The sequence below is a fragment of the Strix uralensis genome, chromosome 6 (assembly GCF_047716275.1).
Source record: "Strix uralensis isolate ZFMK-TIS-50842 chromosome 6, bStrUra1, whole genome shotgun sequence".
Taxonomy (NCBI): Eukaryota; Metazoa; Chordata; class Aves; order Strigiformes; family Strigidae; genus Strix; species Strix uralensis.
The window spans coordinates 32329934-32349186 of NC_133977.1; the positions used below are offsets into that span (position 1 = coordinate 32329934).

The 19253-nt window shown below is 40.8% G+C and overlaps 1 protein-coding gene across 1 annotated transcript in view; it reads right to left on the reverse strand.

The window, feature by feature from the left end:
• CLASP1 (cytoplasmic linker associated protein 1) overlaps positions 1-19253 on the reverse strand; it is a 189121-nt gene that overhangs the window by 92360 nt on the left and 77508 nt on the right. The window contains exons 9-12 of the mRNA XM_074873569.1: positions 3839-3991; positions 2805-2878; positions 1928-2020; positions 504-649 (exon numbers count right to left, since the gene is read on the reverse strand). Coding sequence (XP_074729670.1) covers positions 504-649; positions 1928-2020; positions 2805-2878; positions 3839-3991 — 466 coding nt within the window. The remainder of the gene's footprint in view (positions 1-503; positions 650-1927; positions 2021-2804; positions 2879-3838; positions 3992-19253) is intronic.

Sequence of the window (19253 nt, forward strand, 5' to 3'; positions counted from 1 at the left end):
AATTTATTATCAAATGGGATCATGCTGAAAGAATGCATCTTTATGAACTTGTGAGTTTATATTAGTTTCTCTGACACTGCCTATTTTGCCTTGACATGCACAAATTTTAAAAAAAGCTGTTAGAAACATTGCAGCACCCTTTTTCTTGAAGCATTTCACAAAGAATAAACCATCAAAAATAAAAACTGCCTCAATCCAAACCAGAACAAAACATACACATTTTCAGATTTATTGTTCAATCCTTCGCTAGTCGGTGCATGAACACACGGCTTGCTCATTCATTCAGCATCTCAAATCAGCATCATTTAACACTCAGGAACACAGTTTGGCAGAACTACAATTAGTGGCCTACATGGACAGTTTTAAACAGCTGTAGCAAAATCGTATTCTACCTGTAACTATGTAGTATTAGTAGCATGAATTACATCCTAAATGTGTTTTAACCAGTGTGTTGTTTCTTTTTTCTACATCACATTTTAAGCACATTAAGAAAGTAAACTTACCCCAATGTGATACAAGCCTCTCGTACTACTTGAGACCGCAGGTCTTTAGCAGATAATTTAAACGCTCCATCCAAAAGTCTTAAGTGTTGGAAGAAGTTATCATATTCTGCAGCTCCAGCCAAAAGTAAGGACCGGATCTTTTTCAACTATTAGCACCATAAAAGAAAGCAGTGACTGTTAATAAGCAATAAATACAAGGTCAGTTAAGTTCAGGGCTGATACTCTGTTTCCAGGGCCCTTGTTCTTAAATTCCAAGCAATTTTATTATTTCAGATCTTACATTCAACTCATAGATTAACATACTAAGTACGATAATATAAACACGGTTATAGAAGTTCATAAGTGTTGCACACAGCTACTCAAATTGTATTGTTAATAACATGACCGCTACTTTTTAAGCCAAAAGATGTCTTAAAGGTTCTCCTCTATTCCCCTTAGAAACCACCTATTTACAATAGCTTCTAAAGCTTAGGTCCTCTCCCAGCTGACTGTTGCATAAAAATGATGACTAGACTTAAAAGGCATGGCTCATACTCAGATCTGAGTGACACTGGCTTGTATCTAGAATATGTCCATTGACTTCATTAAAATTATCTGGCTCTAATAGAAGTGGAACCCCAACCCCATCAAAACAGGAAATTTTCTATTAATTTTACAGGGTCAACCATTTCATCCTATAGGAATTCTTTTGGACAACTTCACAGGCCCTCATGGATACTGATGTGCCTGTACAGTGCCTCAATTTAAGCTCATTGTTACTCAGAGCACAGCAAACAAAAAAACCTGAAGCAAGCTGAATCAGCACAGTTTGCCACTCAGGATCTGTAATACAGGATTTGACAGACATGTCGAAGTTCCTACACAAGTGATGAAAGTCTACAGTGTAGACAAGATCATGCATCTATTTATATGATGAAAACACAGCTCACCTCAGTAAATAAAACTCAATCTTGGCATGCATATCTTCCACATTTCCCACAGTCATATTTATTTACTCAAAACTTAAGTGTGTAAGTTCTTTCTGAATTATTTTACACCTCTTTTTGCAAAAGTATAAATAAATTCTCTATAAGCAAAGTGACCTTCTGTCTCATCAGGAAGTTTTAAGATATTCTGAATACCACTTTTGACATTTTGATTTCAGCACCTGCTTGCAAATTTCCAGCTTCACACCTGGATTTGCTGCATGACTTCCACTTCAACCTGATGCTGTCTCAACAGATTCTTGTATATCAAATAGCATTATTCTTCATAAATGTGGTTTAAATTCAGCCTCAAAAGGAGCTTGGGGGAACATAACAGATGCTCATCACTTCAGATACATTTTAACCTTACTCCAAGGTTCTTCCAATACCCTCTTCATGGGATTAAGCTCAGTGCAGAAAAGCTTTATATTAATAGAACTCATTATGCTCACTACTTACCGCGGAAACTCTTTGTTCCCAGTCGTGCTTATCATCTGATAGTATCTCTCTTATTTTGTTTATGGATTCCTCAAGATCCCGGCTGGAATAAATCTGCAAATTTAAATAAAGAGTAGCACCATAATGCAAGATTTAGTCCAGAAAATCAGATCACTTCCCAAATACATTCTCACATTCTTTGTTCCTCATGTGCTAGCCTTGGACACAGCTGCAAAGAATTTACATCCATTTCCTGCAATCAAAAATTACTAAATAACTACAAGATGATTAAAGGGTCATATTTTATTATTATACTACATTTTCACAATTTTAAGCAGCATTCCCTCAGCTACTAGTGGCTATATTAGTCAAGACATATAGAAGATCATGAGTGATACATGTGCTGTTCAGCTGTCCCAAAAATAAAGCTCTGGTAAAGGAGAGAGCATATGTGACACATCTCAGCTATCCAGCTAAATCTATCAGCAAACATGCACTGTCTGGTTGTCGCACTCACAACAGCAGCAATCCTGGAGACACAAGTCACCTTTCAGTTCCCAGATGGTACAGATGAAACGTGGAGAGGCTTCTGCTGACTTAAGTTTTTGTTTGACCAGACTGCACTGTGCAGCACACACATCCAGTTCCAGCTCCATCACACTTGCGATACCTCTATCACAACCCTCCCACCCCCATTCCTCCCACTTCTGAGGGTTTCACACAAAATACTGGCAGATACCACCATTTAAAACTTGCCTCCCTCCAACTTCTAATTTGCCTTCCCCTTAAAGATTTGTCAACATCACAATGAAGCCCAATTTGTCAGTGATTAGGACTAGATCCTATATCCATCTTCTGCTTTTTAATACTGTGCGTTTTAACACGTAATTCTACTTACCTGAACCGTTGGGACATCTTCAAATGCCTTAATGAAGTCTTCTTCATCCACAGCACCTGCTCCCTCTTTGGCTGCTGACATACAAATGAAAAAGCCTTTTCAATCTTCTTATCAACAAGAGAATCAATTAAGAAACCACCAGCTATCAAGGCACCTAATCAGGAGAAAGTTCACTATCCATGCAGCCTCAGAGTGCTGCAGAGGTAATGAAAGCAGAGACAGGGAAATTCAACGCTAGGCACAGACAAGACATTCACAGCATCCTTCAACTCCTAGGCACAGAGGGCACATTAAGGAAGTCATTACAGTAGTCACTCAACAGTTAGGGGACACAGTCTGAAAGATGAAAGGGAATATTTGCTTTAATTATATGGGAGATTTTATTTTAAAAGATTTAATCCTATCTATAATAGATGAAGGTGCAGATCTGACAGGTGCACAAACAGACATATGATAAGGAAGATAAATAGTCTCTGGAATACTAATCAGATTAGAGACTGTCTGATATGAGGAACTTTCTCCATTTCTCTAAGTCACATGTTGAATTATAATCACAAGTAGAATTATTGCTCACATTCAGAATTACTGCTCAGTTTTCTTTCTGCACCATCATTACTGGCAATGCCCAAAGGTCTCAGAAGAAAGCCAGTGTATCAGTTTTAGACTGCATGGGTTGAAGTTTATCATGTAGCTGTAAGCAGCCTGCCTCAGTTTAGCTAAAGAGTTGCAGCTATAAAGGCAAAAATCTACATGCTGCAACGCTGACATGATTTACTCAAAGCCCTCAGTGCACAACTGGACAGGTCCAACCTTTCACAAATGCAAAACGTGTTATAGGGATGTGGGGACTGCTTGGAGATTCACCCTTCCAAAGATCAGTTGTGACATACAGACAATGTACATGCTGTGATTTCACAGGGAAAAATTTGTTACTAGATCCTGGAGGCCAGTCTGAAAGTCCTTGCAATAAGTTCAAGCATGAACACTATAAATACTTCCCTTAAAAGGTCAATTCATATATGCTATTGGCTTACTTGAAGACTTGGAGCCCAGAGCTGCAGACCCAAGTCTGCGGGCAGTCCCCATCCCAACTCTGCGTGAGTTTGCAGGGGCCTTTGAAGATGTAGAGGAGCTGGCTGAGGAAGGTCTGTTCCCATCCACAGAGTCTTCATCGTCAAAAATTTTATCTGCCAAAAAAAGCACATTCAGCCATAAATCCGATGAAGCAAAGGGATGTTCCAAGGAAATGCCCACATGATGGCAAACATATTGCATGTTCAGGTCTGCTCTGCCAGCTCTCATCTCAGCAGTGTTTTCACGCTAGAAATCTGGTTATTCACGCATGACCACCAGGCTACTGAACCCAATCCTTTGCTACTGCAGCCACTATGTTATGAACCCTTTCCATGAATGCTTTCAGATAAAAAGAATAAACTTCAAATCTACAGCAGAAAGATGCAAGCCACAGATAATACTTGGGGTGTATACAGTCTGTATCTCTGATGTTTATGCCTCTGAGAGATATTTTGCCATGCGCTGTAGTGAAACTAAGACCATGAGCAAACCCAAGATCCAAGTGCAGAGGGGATCAGGCAGCACAGGCTGCCCTGTCACACTGTGATAACTGCCTGCAAATCAAGAATAAACAGGGTAACCCAGGAAAGATCACACAGCAACATCCATACTGCTGATAAACCACAGACCATTAATTACAGACCCATCCAGAGCTACAACTTTTAACTTTTAACCACTTTTTAAATGATCACCAGAGATTCTTTATAAGGAAACAGGAAAAGTTACTTCAAATTCATAAAAGCCATAAATATAAAGTGTATTCAAACTTACTGAACCTTCTGTGTACATCCAAAGGGAACTTCAGCCCCTGCTTCCAAATGCGAACATAAATTAACTTAAAATGAATTACAGTCACTTTGATTCTCAGTGAAGGTCACTTCAATTCCAAAAGAGTGCTTATATTGCAGTTTTACACGGATTAGCTAATCCACTTTAAAAACCAGCCGTAGGTTGAAAGGTGACAAAGTGTTTGGGCAGCTGATATAGTAGATGGCTCACATTATTTATTGAGGCCAGAAAGCCACCTCAGTCCCCATCACTTAGCTTCTCCACGCTAACACTTCATTCAAGATTTGAGACCTGCTTCGTGTCTGCCCCTCTCCAACAGTCCAAGGTACACACCCGCACTTCACTGGTTCAGGAACATTTCCTTTGCAAAATTTCACTTGGGAAAAACTCAAGCAGGTGCTTTAATCCACCCCTATTCAGGGAAGCACCTGGGAACATCTAGTAACAAATACAGACTCCTAGTTGGACACTAATGAATGAAATTTAATACAGGTTGAGCTTTCTGAAAGTAAGAAAATAAACTGATAACAGTATAGACATATTCCAGGGGAGGCAAACGAACAGAAAGAAAAGCCTCTATTGTCTTCAGCCCAACAGCCTGACAAAGTTTTCCCTGCTCAAAGTGGTATTGGCTTATTAGCAGTTGGGACACAGGAGAACCATCACAGATCATCTAAAAACCTAAAAGCCACATTAACAATATACACCCATTGCACATGATGCCATATTCCAATCACAGCACAATACTGAAATGGCACACAGACAGCAGCATCCAAGAAGTTAAGAAAAGTGGCCAAGGACTTCTCTCCCCTTCATGTTGATGTTCAAGAAATCCTGGAATATAGGAAAGGGCTAGGGAAAAAAAGTAACATCTAAAGGAAAGGGGTAATATAGTAACAAGTACTTGGACTGTTTTTCAGGCAAAAGCAAACAAGACAGAAGTGAACATGCGAACTTTAACATCAAGAAATTTAAGGTCATACAGCTAAGAACAACATAAGCCCCATTTAGGATGTGGGCTCTCTCTTTAACACAGTGCCCTAAGGCAGTCACGGAGACTGTGCTACCTCCATGCTGACACTGGTCACGTTCTGACATACATAACTCAAAAATAATTTGAAAAGAGCTCAGGGAAGAACCATGAGAATGATTAAAGGACTGGAAAATATGTTTTTAATTCAATTAAATGAAAATTCACTGCAGGAGACTGTTTAGCCTGGACAGATTCTTAACAAGTTGCTTGATTATATTCTGTGTTAACACAGCAACTCAAGATTTATTTACGTAGTTTTCCAGTGTGATTTATTAATACTATTTCTCACCTAACAGAAGAATACAAAACAAGGCTACTGGATGGAAGTTAAAACCAAATTAAATTCTGAATTGCCTTCCCCCCAGCCCCCCCCCAGCTTTTTTCAGTAATCACAGGAGTGACTCTCTGCAAGGTTAGGTGCTGTGTCACCCAGAGAATTCTATACAGGCAGTTCTTAAAAAGCAAGACTGAATATTTTTTCCTGAAGGATACAGACTATTTCAAACAGGAATTATTTCAAAAACATTATTTGGTGAGAGTTGCACGGAAGGTCATGGCAGATCAAAACAGACTTTAAAACGTGTAATCTCTGAAGCCTCTAGGAAGGGGTTTAAGTGATGCAAAAATCTTGCACAGACCTTGAATACAAAAACTTCTGAGCAAAATTTGCCCTAATTGCATTATTTCAAAAGCTCCTATATAGATATTAAGCAAATGATTATTTGTCATACATATATTACCAGCCAAGAGAAAGTCATATTCAAAACAAAAGATACTTTACTACTTCAAAACCACTTTCATCTGGTAATAAAATTCTCCATCTGCTGCATTTCAGGCTACCTAGATGTAGTCTTAGTTAACTCACTTCCTCTAGTATCTGCATTTTTAAAGCCTCACCCCTCTGAAAGGAGAAGAGGGTGTGGTTTGCTATTTCCTATAATAAACATCAATTCAGAAAAACAGGTATTAAAAGGATCACACTCCTGAAGCATTTTAGCAATTAAATAAACTATCATTTTCATTTAAAACAGGCTTTTCTGAGCATTATCCAAAAATACAACACTCCAAAAAAACAACCAGCCCACAGTTTTGGGGATGTTTGAATTAAAATCACATCTTCCTGTTTATTAAGTCTACAAACTAAGCATTACATATTTATCAAATCAGAATATCCCTTCAATAACCCAACAGCATTTTCTCATCTGAGCAGTGCAGAATGACAGCGCCACATTTAGAACTGCACATCAAGTCTTTCAGCAGCACGTGTGCAGGACAGAAAGAGAAACAAAGAACAGAAAGAAACGTGAACATGGGAGTACAGAAAAGAAGAGAAAAACAAGCTACTACACATTATCACTAAAAAGCTTTCCCCCCTTCCCCATTCATTGACTACTGTTCACAATAATCATTTGAACTAGATCATTTTTTTTGCAGCCTATCTACAAATCACGAGGTGGTAAATTCAGCATGGGTGTAACTCTCATGACTCCAGCAGAGGTGCACTAAAGCGGAATTGGTGCCACGTTCTAACATTAAATAACCACTGATGCTCTCCCATCCCAAGACCCCCCCCAAGCGCTCATTTATAAGGGCCATACAGTACTCTCCATCAGAGACATGCCCTTATAAAAAAGGCCTTTGTCTGCTCACCACTCTGCTGTCTCAGAGAAACAGAGAACACAATTTGCTTTACATTTTTCAATTCCTTTACGTTATTTAAGAAGAGAAAAAATATTGCTTACAAGTACATATCCTTCTGCAAATAAGCTTCCTCAACATTCCTTCATATTTTCCATAGCGTGCCCAGATGTAACAGTGCTTCACAGAGCGCCGCGGCTTTCACTCCAGAACATAATCAATCATTGCCCCTCGTATTCATTAAGCATGCTGTCCTCACACGTGGATTTAAACAGCTATGGCTTCAGTCCTCTCTACAACTGCAGCTCTGCAAGATTCTCATCAACACCCATTTCAGCCCAGGAAACTTCAGTTCACTTCTAGGAAGGAGATTCCCTGCTAGCGAGGGGAACCCGGGACAAATAATCCGGGATGAAGACGAGCTGAGTCTGCCTGGCTGGGCTGGCTTGCACTAGGAACCAGCCTGACTTTATCCCCTGGGAAGCGCTAACAGGAGCATCTCAACAGCTGTCATCGTTTGTCCATGACGAATAAATTTAGTCATTATTCATTTTAAAACGTAACCCCTTCAGGTCTGGGCAAGGTGAAAAATGGTGACAAGAGACTGTGCTAGTTGTTCAGGAACCACCATAAGCAAGGGCCAGCATTTACCCTGCCTGAACTGCCAGTCTGGGACCCTTAAAAACAAAGCAATTGAGACTTAAATTTCCTTTCCAATGAAAGGATATGCTTTCTGTTTTTTAAAAACTTTTAAGATGTCGGATTCAAATCTTTCAGTTATTTGTCTGTAAGCTTTAGAGAAGATAGCTACTCTGTAGTTACTACAGATTGGGAAAAAAGCTTACAATCATGTCTGTTCCTAACAAAGATGCCTTGCTATGGTCTTCAGGTCTGACTCTGCAAGGTACTAAACTTGCTCTGGCCCTGCTGTGCCCATTTATCATATGTCCCATCTCCAAACATCAGTGCAGCTCAAATATGCAAGATGGATAAAACTAGCAAGTATCACCTGCATTTCTCTCATGAGAATCTCCCTTTCGGGTGCAGATGAAGGTGGATGGCACTGGAGAAACCTGTCTTCCCACCCACCACATGGGTGTCCTGCATCAGGAGCAGACACACAACTGCTAAAGCTGACATATGTTTCAGTACATTGAAACTCCATGCTCAACCCCTGTTAGGTGGGCAAAGTCCAACTCCCTGAAGATCTGAGAGCCCCCTGTAAAAGCTGAGAATGCACACAGGCAAATCCACCGATGTCAAAAGAAAACAGGATATGTTTCTCCTTACTCGTTCTTGCCAGACATGACCTCATGTGCATTGGTCAATGGTTTTGAGACAGACACCCCTTGGACACCTCATCTTATGCCCTCCCCCAAGGCCAGTGTCTGGTACCCCCATCTCCAGTTGTGACCCCTGTAGGACATGAGGCACAGTTCACTCCTCTCTGTGGTGTCCCATCAACCTCCAAGGAAGACAGCTTCAGACGAGGTTAAATGCCTTTTCCCATTAGCACACGCCAAACCCATGCATGGCTTAGCTGCAAACCTGCCCAGCTCCAACACAGGTATTCTATAGGTTTCTCCAGGAAAACAAGTTTATGAACCCACTAAAGATAAAGGCACATGTATATGCTCCTCTGCAGGATTAAATGTTTGAAAACAAAGGAGTTGCAGCCACAAGCAGAAGGACACAGGCACACCATGTCATTAGGATTTCTCGCTCGGCCATCTCCCACAGTTTCCCAGCTGGTCTCTGCTGGCCCGAGCCACAGCCCCTCCTTCCCCACACCAGGCACAGTGTTTTGAGCCTTTGAAATGCTGTGCACTTGGGCTAAGTGACCCAGGGCAGCCCCCCTAGTGCCACTCACCTCTCCCCCCCCAGGTCCAGTTCTCCCAGGTTGACCCAGCCACCAGCTCCAGTCCCAGACCACCCCTTCTGCCGTCTCCTGGCACTATTCAATGAACCACCTCATTGTCCTTCACAGCTGGCTTTGAAGTGGATTCCCAAAAACCCGACCTCAGCAAGGATCCCTCCAGGGGCTCACCAGGCCTGAGCCAGCCACAGCAATGATCGTGTTGTTTCTGTTAGTAAGGAATCCTACATTTATTAAACCAATTCCAGTATGGTAAAGTTAACTGAGGAAATTGATGTACACCCTGGCCTGACCACAACACCAGAGTAGGCTGACACAACCCACATATGGAGAGTAAATTCCAACTTCTACCTGAGAGAATAAGCAATAGCCCTGGTAACATTCAAAATCTGTTCTCACGCAACTCGTGACTGATTCAAGTTACTTTTCTGCGGGATATTATAATTTTCAATTCTGGAATCAGATGGCTCCAATTTAAGTTGTATTCATGGTGGCTGTGGGGAAGCTTGAGAACAAGAGCCTTAAAGACTTGAAAACAACTGACAAATAAAAAGTATTCAATATTTATAAGCCTGTTTGCTTCAAAACATGATTTTTGAAACCTTAAGGTTGACACTAATTAATGTCATCATGTTAACAAGCCACAGCACGCACCAATGGCATATGAGCATTAACACAAGAACACAGCAAAGTGCTTTTCAGAAACTTCTGTTCATGAAACTAACACACCTGGAAATGGGAATTTTTAAGAGTTAGTGAAACTGTCATTCAGACAGTTTTCAGAAATATGAAAGTTTCCATTAGCTTTAACTAGATTTAGAAAAGAGGTGGTACACAGGTTTCACATTCCTACAAGCTTTGTAAAATTAAGTAGCTATAAGGGACAACAAAATAGCTACAATACTGAGTGCAGCAGCAACAGCTCAAACAGCCAAAAGAATTCACAAAAGCACCAAAAGCTGAGATAAATCCATAAAAATATCCATGATTTATTAGTTTTGCTAATTACTTTAGTACAGTTCATACAGACACCTAAACAAGAATCAAACACTCATGTGCTAGGAGCTGCACAGACACAGACATCGTCCCACACTGATTAAAAATAAATAAATTTTTAATCTGATTAAAAATAAATAAATCAAGAGATGGACACAGACATGCACACAAGGCAAAAAGACAAAAAAAAAAAAAAAAAGAAAAAAAGAAAAAGATAAGGATCCATTTTCCTCAAAGTCATCCTTGGAAATACAATATCCCCACAGTGCCCTTTCCAGCTAGCCACACGGCTTTCCCCCAGACCTCAAGAGCATCAGGAAAGCCACAACACATACCTTGGAAAAACACACCCATCCCAAAAGCCCACGTTTACATAAAGTTTCAATTTAAAGAGCAAAACCAGATTTTCCCTACCGTGCACTTACCCCTCCTACCACCCACAGGTTCATTACCAGGCCTTGCAGGGCGCCTGCCCGACATTCTGTTTCCAAGTCTATTATTACACACTCCACAACAGGGTGTTATTTCTGTGTTTCGCTGCTGCAGCTTTCCCTGCTGACTGCACTTGGGGGTGCTGTCCCTTTTTTTGTTCTGGACCCTTAAAAATACCCTTTAAAATTGCACTGGGTAGAAACATGCCAGCAGCAGCCCCGAGCACAGACATTACTCCCTCCTCGCAGTGCTCTCCTTAGCATAATCTTTGCAGATAAAAACTCAAAGTGGGTCGTATACCCTGAGCCCTGGAGATACAATCAATGAGAAAGGCTATTTATACAGGATGGACCAGGGGGATCTTTTAGAGTCAGAAAATACCTTCCTTCCAGAACTACAGGAATTAGTGGCCTTATTGCAGGACTGGTATAGCTGAAGGAAAGCGTTTCTTCGTTCCTGAAGATGATAAAGCACACTGTTTTCCATTTTAGTATTAATCCTGTGTGCTGCACAGTGCCAACATTAAGGTTTCTCCTCAGCCTTAAAGTTTAATTATTTAGGCAAATAATTATATAAAAGAAAGCAAATTCTTCTGCCTTTGTTCACAAGACAGCAAAATTCAATTCTGCGGAAGCACAAGAGCTCCCTCAGGCACCATCTCCATATGCACACGTGGCAGGGATGTGTCAGGTTGAAGAGCAAGATGAACTTTTCCCCTCCTCGCCCTCACCTCCAGGTTTTAGCCAGCTCCCTGCACTTGCTGGAAAACATACGGCAACAGCCTGGACTCCCTATGCTTGCAGAAAGCCTCTGCTCTGTTGGAAGTTCGGGCAGCAGGCAAAACAGGCAGCAGCAGCATCCAGCTACTGGTCATCCACACTACACCCACAACCCCAGGCAACAGCTTCCTTTGCCTGGGTGTACGGTCGACTTTGCACAGTACTTGTTCTAAAAATGATAGAAGTGTGATCAAAAGGCACAGCCATTCAACAGCAGCAAGAAGTATTTGTTATTATTTTAACACATGAATAAACTGAAATAAGAGTTGCTGAGGGACATTCTCAAGGGTGCCAAGACTTCAGGGCATTGCCAGAGTCTGGATTAAGCTCTATTCATAAACATACCTTTTTTTTCCTAAATCACTTTTTCTCCCTCCTACTAAAGGTGTGAGTAGTGTCCTAAATATTTTCTTCCTTTCCCTATATTATCTTCAAAAATGGTTTACGCATGTTCAAAAAATGACATTTGCAAATGGCTTGGAAAAACTAGAAATCACATCACAAGGTATTAGAAAAAAATATTTTAATGTAGCTGTTCTTGACAGGTTGCTTGAAGGTTAGCCACACTTTAAATTGAGTTCTCTGTATTTCACAGGGTTGGTACCCAGCAATGCTACAGGAAAACGGCTACCAAAGACTGTGCTAAACCAAGCTCCCAGGAAGGCATCTGCTGGCACCAGCTTGGCTTTTATTTGCTAAAACCCATATGAAAAAGCAGATACCTGAGGAATCGATAGGTGAAGTTTTGTTTTACCTGGACTGCCTATACCCTATAAAGTGAATTAAGAGGCACATGAGGAATCTGAAGCCTTTAAATGGACAGATGCTTTCCCCCTGCGAAGCACTGGAGTGCTGCATGCAGACAGCTCAGATGCCTCCAGCCCCACAGATCAGGTTCAGGCTTCCAGCTACGGGTACCATCTGTTGCCATGACATCACAGGAAGAGGCACCTTCTCCGGCCTGTGCTCCCCACCAGCATTCCCTGCACAAATGATCCCCACTGGCATCCCCTGCACAAATCCTGCTGCCCGCTTGGGTAATTATCACAAGCATAGCTCACCTAGATGCTGACTGCCCTAACATGCAGCACTGTCAACAAAAGGAAATTGCATTTTTTATTGCTATCACTTATTGCTTCCTGAAGAGCTGCTTATTTTCTATGTGTGCAGCAAACCGAGGCGTAGTAAAGCACTGACAACTAGCACACAAAGCTGCATTAGGAAGGAAAGAGCATCCTGACATTTTTAGGACAAAGCAGTTACAAAAAGGCCAAAAGCATCTTAATGCCTCAAGTTACCCAGAGCACAGTTGGGGGAGTCAGAAATGCTGCAGGAGATCCCACTACCCGCCACCACAGAACATCCTCCCCAGTGCAAAGCCTGCTGCTGCACAAAAGTAGCTTCCTAGAAATACCTACAAGTAGATAAAAATGCCAAACAGCATCCTTCTTTCCTTTCCAGACAGGTCTCAGAGGATAGCTGGGTTGGTGAAGTTAAGCCAGTAAGATGCATTGGAGGGACCTGGTGAAGCTGTAGCACCAGCCCTGAGACCTTTCTTTAGGTGTATTTACAACCAGTAACAGGGGTAACGTGTTGCCCAGCACTTCTCATTTGCCAGAGGATGACCATCCTATGAGATGGTGGCACATCCTAAACTTTCCAAGCAGCCCCCTCTGAACCAAGAAACACAACATATGCAGCTATTCCTGAACAACAAAGGGAAAAACAAGGCTGTCGGCCTACATCTCCTATACAGCCACAGAAAACAGAAGCCGGAGACTTCCTTCCTGAGGCATTCATCTACCTGGTTAAAGGCTGGTGCAAGAACACAGGTACTACATCTGCAAAAACTGTATGGTGTTATGCACATTGCACATCAATGACTCCCACCCAGAATGCCTGGCCTGATGCACAATTAATATCCTTTAATTAGATAACCATTTAAAATAATGTGAAATGCTCAGTGGGGCAATAACCATGAGATAAAAATGTCTAAAACTGCAGGTAGTTGAGACAAAAGAACAATCAAGAAAGGAAAACTAGGGAGCAACGGGCAGCGACTCCACAGTCTACATGCATCTTGAGAAGTATCATAAATAAACACTTCATCTTTATAGAGATGTGTATTACTATGGGCTGTGAAGGCACATATGCGAGCAAAGTGTACGGAGAAGTTTTGTTTATTTAAAAATAATTCAAAGTTCAACTTGACCAAGGCTATGGTCTGTATCTGCAGTGACCAAAGCGTGGTTTGAGACAGACAACATGTCTAGCAATGGCTTCAGGAGCTCCTGGGACAATTGCTATTAGGTTAAAGAGTTGGCTGTATGTTCTCCAGAGCACCTATTGCAGCTGTTAGTAAGAGAAAGGGATGGGGAACCTGACTTGATGCTGACCCTTGCTCTGGAGTATTTAGCAGTACTGACTGGCTCCATCAGCACTCTCCTGATGCACCAAAAGCACAAAAGTTTCTGCCTAGTCCTAACTAGTAAAAGCAGCACTCAGAGGGTGGGGCGGGGGGAGAAGGAGGATTCTTGCCCCACTTCAACTCTATGCAAGCAAGCAGAGCCTAGCTTTGATAAGCTGGGTGCACACAGGATCTCACAAACCATACTGCAGCACCATTAGGCCAGTGCCAAAGTTTGCAGGTCGTGCCAGCTTTTGTAACGTTCATGTAAGCATATTCAACTACAACTGGAGCTTAGATCAGCAACCCGTTACACCTGGTGAGAAGTATCTATTCCCTACCCACATCACACACATTTTGGTACATACCTGCAGAGTGAAGCAAAGTTTTGTCGACAATCAAGCCCACTTTGTTTATTGTCTTTTGAGAACTGGGGATAAAAACCCAATAACTGAATAACTAGCATTTTATATTTCTCAGGATCATTGCAGAAAAAGCAGCGAAACCACACTCAGGATCAGTGACTTCAATAGTAACTTTGAAAACATTCTTTTTATTGAAGCAAAAGCAGAAACTAGTAGTAACAGATTATGAATTTTTTACTCTAAGAATTGGTTTGAAAAAAGCACCCAATCTCAGAGCAGTAAGACATGTTTTAGTGAAAAAATGCTTCTTCAGTAACTTTTAAATAGATTTTCAATAATGACTACTTCTAATAATACTTTGCACAGATTTCTTTGTGTATGACCTAGATAGAATTAGTTCCGTTTTGACGCAGTGAAAACAGGCAAAATACAGTCAGCAAAGGCTGACTTCAGGACATGCAGTAAAGTCAGAATCAGAGCAAATGCCAGAAGATGTATCAGAGTGCACAATTTCCTTTATTTAATCACCATCACACTAGGCTAAATTCTGCTTCCAGCTCTATACACCAGGAACGAAGGTGAATGCAAGAGCACGGAGAACTTGACCTGATTATTTTTTTGATACTAATATCTCAGATTTCCCTCTATGCGATTTCAAATAAGCATGGAGAGGTTTTTGTACACTAAGTAGTAGCCTATTCGACAGACACTTCAGTACAGTATATGGTTTCCATGTGGTCGGACAACAGAGTCTAAAAGAATCAAATTCATATTTAACATGGCTTCAAATATAAGCACAGTCTGAATTCTTGATCTACAAGTGGAAACATCCAATTCCTGAGACGCATCAGTTTCTTGAGCCTTCTTCACCCATCCTTCAAAGCTGCATTTTAAGCAAACCATTGCCTCAAGGAAAAGTCACAGGAAAAAGGGTCCAAAGCCAAAAACGTGGCACAGCTTATAAAATATTAACAGTCAGCATGGTTCCTCTTTTCCCAAAGCTTGTTGCCCCCCCAACTCCTTTAAAACAAAAGATAGATCTAAGCTCCTTCATCCACATTCCTCCTCCATAAACAATCATCATCATTAGGAACAGCAAATAAAGCAGTCATTTTGGGGGGCAGAAAGGAAATAGAAAGGTGGAGTCAAGACATTGCTGAAACTTTTGTTCCTTTTGTCACTAACGACTTCAGAGTACTGAACATGATATTCTTATTTCAGAGGCAATGTGAAACCCTGAGCAAGCAGGGGGACTTAATGCGCTACAATGAAAAAAGCATCTTTCCATATAAATAATATTTATATATAATATTTATAATAATATTATTTACTATATAAATAATGCGGTCAGAGCATAGTTAAAAATAATTACTGTTGTTCAGACTTTATATATATAGGAAAAATAAGCACAAAGATCCTCCTCCCTTTCTTTTAAAAGAAAAAGGGCAGTTAAAGAAATGCAAGTACTTGTGTCCTAATCAGTCTGTTTAACATAATCCTGCCTAACCCATTCTCATTTGGCCTCCATCAGTGGTGCTACTTACTTTCTCCCCACGGCTCAGCATCCTTTTTCAACCATCCTCAGGTCTCTGCACCTAGGTAAAACTTAAGCCTGTCACCCAGCCACCCAAAATTTTCTGCCATGATTGAAAGTTGATCCCAAAGGGGACTCAATAATTGACTTTGATGCCACAGCTAGTCATTTGAGGTCTTTAGTAAACATCCTGTTTTCTTCCCATATATTGTGTGCACAGTAAAAGACTTCCACAGCTCTTATGTCCATGAAAGAATGATGAAAGAAATCAAGTTTCCCCACATAAAGCTATTGACTGCATCAAATGAAAAGATCAGCCAGAATCAATTACGAAATCAGACTTGGAAAAATGCGGTGACAGACCAGTAAAATCTCGATTCATCTGACCTGAATTCTATCAGTTCCTCTACTGTATCTCCTATGCCACTTGAGTCTAACCCTGAGACCACCTTACCCACAAGAAGAGCTAAACGGAGGGACAAAGGGCAAGCTAACTTTGCCCTTACTCACTTGGTTTAAATCCAAGTTCAGAACTTGGTAAGAGTTGGTGGAAGCTATGAATAAACATATTTACAAGCAGGCAAAAGATCTCCTCTGGTTCAAGGGCTAAGTCTGTCAAGTAAAAACGAAGAATGAATTTGCCTCAGGACTTAGACTCACAATCAAATTATTGCTGCTTAACAAGTTATAAGACACCAGCTGGGCCACAGTAACAGCCCTCGTGCTGCTTTTAAGCTACAGCAAATGCAGGGTAATATAATTTAACTTAGCCCTAAAGAAAGAAAGTTAAGCCAAGCAGAATCATTCACATTTACCACAAAGAATACAAACATTAATCACAACCCAGTTAAACATCTTACTCTGGATATAGCCATTACAGACATCATAAAACAAATACTGACCTAAATGGAACTGAAGACATTAAAATACAAGGAGGTTTGCATGCAAAACTGGGAAACTGATTGCAAAGAAAGCCCGTCTTAGTCATTTTCACCACTCTTAAGGCAAGGATCAAAACCATGCAGCTTTCCTTAGCAGTGACACCTTCTCACAGGTGATTCTGCCAACTTAGAGTACGTGATGTAGAACAAAGACAGACAAGGTGGTGAGCGCTACTGGTTTAAGTTGTACCATCCTTCCTCGTTCAGAAAAAACACTGAAATCATTAAGTGAGGCAACATCAACAGCAAATGTTGGCATTTATGAAACTAAACCCCCCAGATCTGAACAGCCATAAAGAATCTCAAATCTATGCAGATGCAAAGAAAACCTCCATCTCAGTCTCACAGGTTAACTAAATACAACTGATTTCCATCTATATAGATTTCTGGTTTCACACAGCACACTTGCCTCCATGCAAGATTTGAAAGGAGTCAAGTCAAAGGCAGAAAGAAAACAACATTTCATTAATATAAGGAATCATTTTCTAAACAGCTTGAGATCTCTCCTCTCCCTAAGGCAAGTGTGGCTGAGACAGCCATTTTGTACATCTGTGACCCTGAAAGATCACTGCATTGATAATTCAAATGGACTAATTAGATAGGAATTTCTTCCCCCTTGCACTGATTTATCTACCCTGTAGAGAGCTACTTCCCTTCATACATGCCATTTACACTTTATTCCTGAATTACAAGCTGTAAGGTGTAGTCCACACAAAGACTCAACTCCCAGAAACAAGCTGTCCCCTTTTCAGCAGGCTGCTCATGCTGCAAGCAGAAGTCACCAGGAGAGCCACAGACTCCATCACACCACTGTGTTTCTGCATTGTTAAATACTGTGCCAAATAGTAAAGAAAATCATAAATATACATGTCAACATGAATAGTTCCTACTTTTATTTTAGTTCTGGGATATACAATTCACCCTAAAGTTTAAACTCATAAACCTTAAAACTTACATGGATTTTTAACACTTGCCTGAAACATAGATTACCCAACACAGTGAAATCTTTCTTTCCAAGTGCCAACTTGTTCCAGCATCACCTACGCAGACCCCCACACCCTGGCAACTTTTCCTGCCAACTGTGACAAGTCTACCAGGAAATTAAGCTTATGAGGTTATTCTCTCCATTTGGCTGCCACCAGGCACCATCCGTCCATATTCTAAATATGCTGGCTAATTTGGAGTAGGGTGGGATATTTTTTTTGAGAAAGAGTGATCAGATAAAGGCAGGACTCTCAACTAAGTGATTTTTATTGCCAGCACAGCGGTTATTTTTGGTCTCACTGTGGGCAAGCAATGCACATAACTAGGTAACCAGCACAGAGCTTAGTATGATAACTGTTGTACATTGCCTGAAGTGAAGTTTGGGGAGATAGAAATAGGCTCTGGAAAGTACCAAGGAGAAGCAAACAGATTAAGTTTCTGCAAAACACAGGGAAGCAGAGAAGGGAAGACAGAAATCATTGCAAAACACATAATGGGATTTCTTGAGCTGTGTGCTTTGTGAGCTATCCTGGGAACTGCTGCATATGTGTCTCCTTATTTGTCAGATATCATACCATGCTCAAAAAGGAAGAGGTTAGGCATCCCTTTCAGACCAGAAATTCAATTAAATACTTCCTAGTGACTGAAGTCATGATCCCTTATCTTCCATTATTACAAAGTCACTTCATACAGTTTGATGTTAAAAGTAAAAAATGACTAAAACAATATCATACCCAAGAGAACTCAGATGTCTAATAATCCCACTAAGAATGCCTCCTTGGTTGATGTTTTGTAAGTTACTAGACAGGTTCAAAGCCTAGGATAACCATCTACAGTGAATCAAGGATGCCAATTTAAACCTCCTTCCTGTTCAGACATGTTATAGCATGTATTTTAACGCATGAAGATCTTCTGGAGAGGCCTCCAAAACTTTAGGCCCATCTGCTCTCTGGGATTTACAAGACTGAAACACCTTTGTATTTGGGGGGCGTGGAAGAACAGGCAGAAAAATCAAGGTGAAGTGGATTCATAATATTGTAATATCCTACCAGTTAGGAAGAGAGCAAATGAGAAACCAACTGCAAAACCAAGCAGCACAACATTTGAGGATAAATCCTAATCAGGAGTGACAATAGGAAGTAATAGATTGCTTTAATCCTGAACAAGCTTATTTCAAGCTGTTCAGCAAATTAAAATAAATAAGGCTGAAGTCTGAGACACTTTATCTTGGAAACTCCTCAACAGGTTCCCAGGTTGAGATAATGGTCTTCAACTACTTACTGGGCCTTTTTCATGCAGTAGCACTGATGAAACCCAACTGATGAAATCTTTCTCAGAACCCAGGTTTACCAGAAGTGATTACTGGGAAGAGGAGATTTGTTTTCTGAGTTCACTATGAAGATAATTACCCCAAGGTAAGTATCTGCAACCATCAGGCCACAGAGAGGACAGGTGAGAGCTGAGGGAAGTAAAGCTCTTTCAAGCACCTTTGAAATGAGGAGGATGCTGCTTCCTCATGTTTGCATCATTTCCTATAGCCCCATATTATCAAATCTTTATTTATAAATTATTTTTTTGTTGTTTTCCCCTCAATTCACATT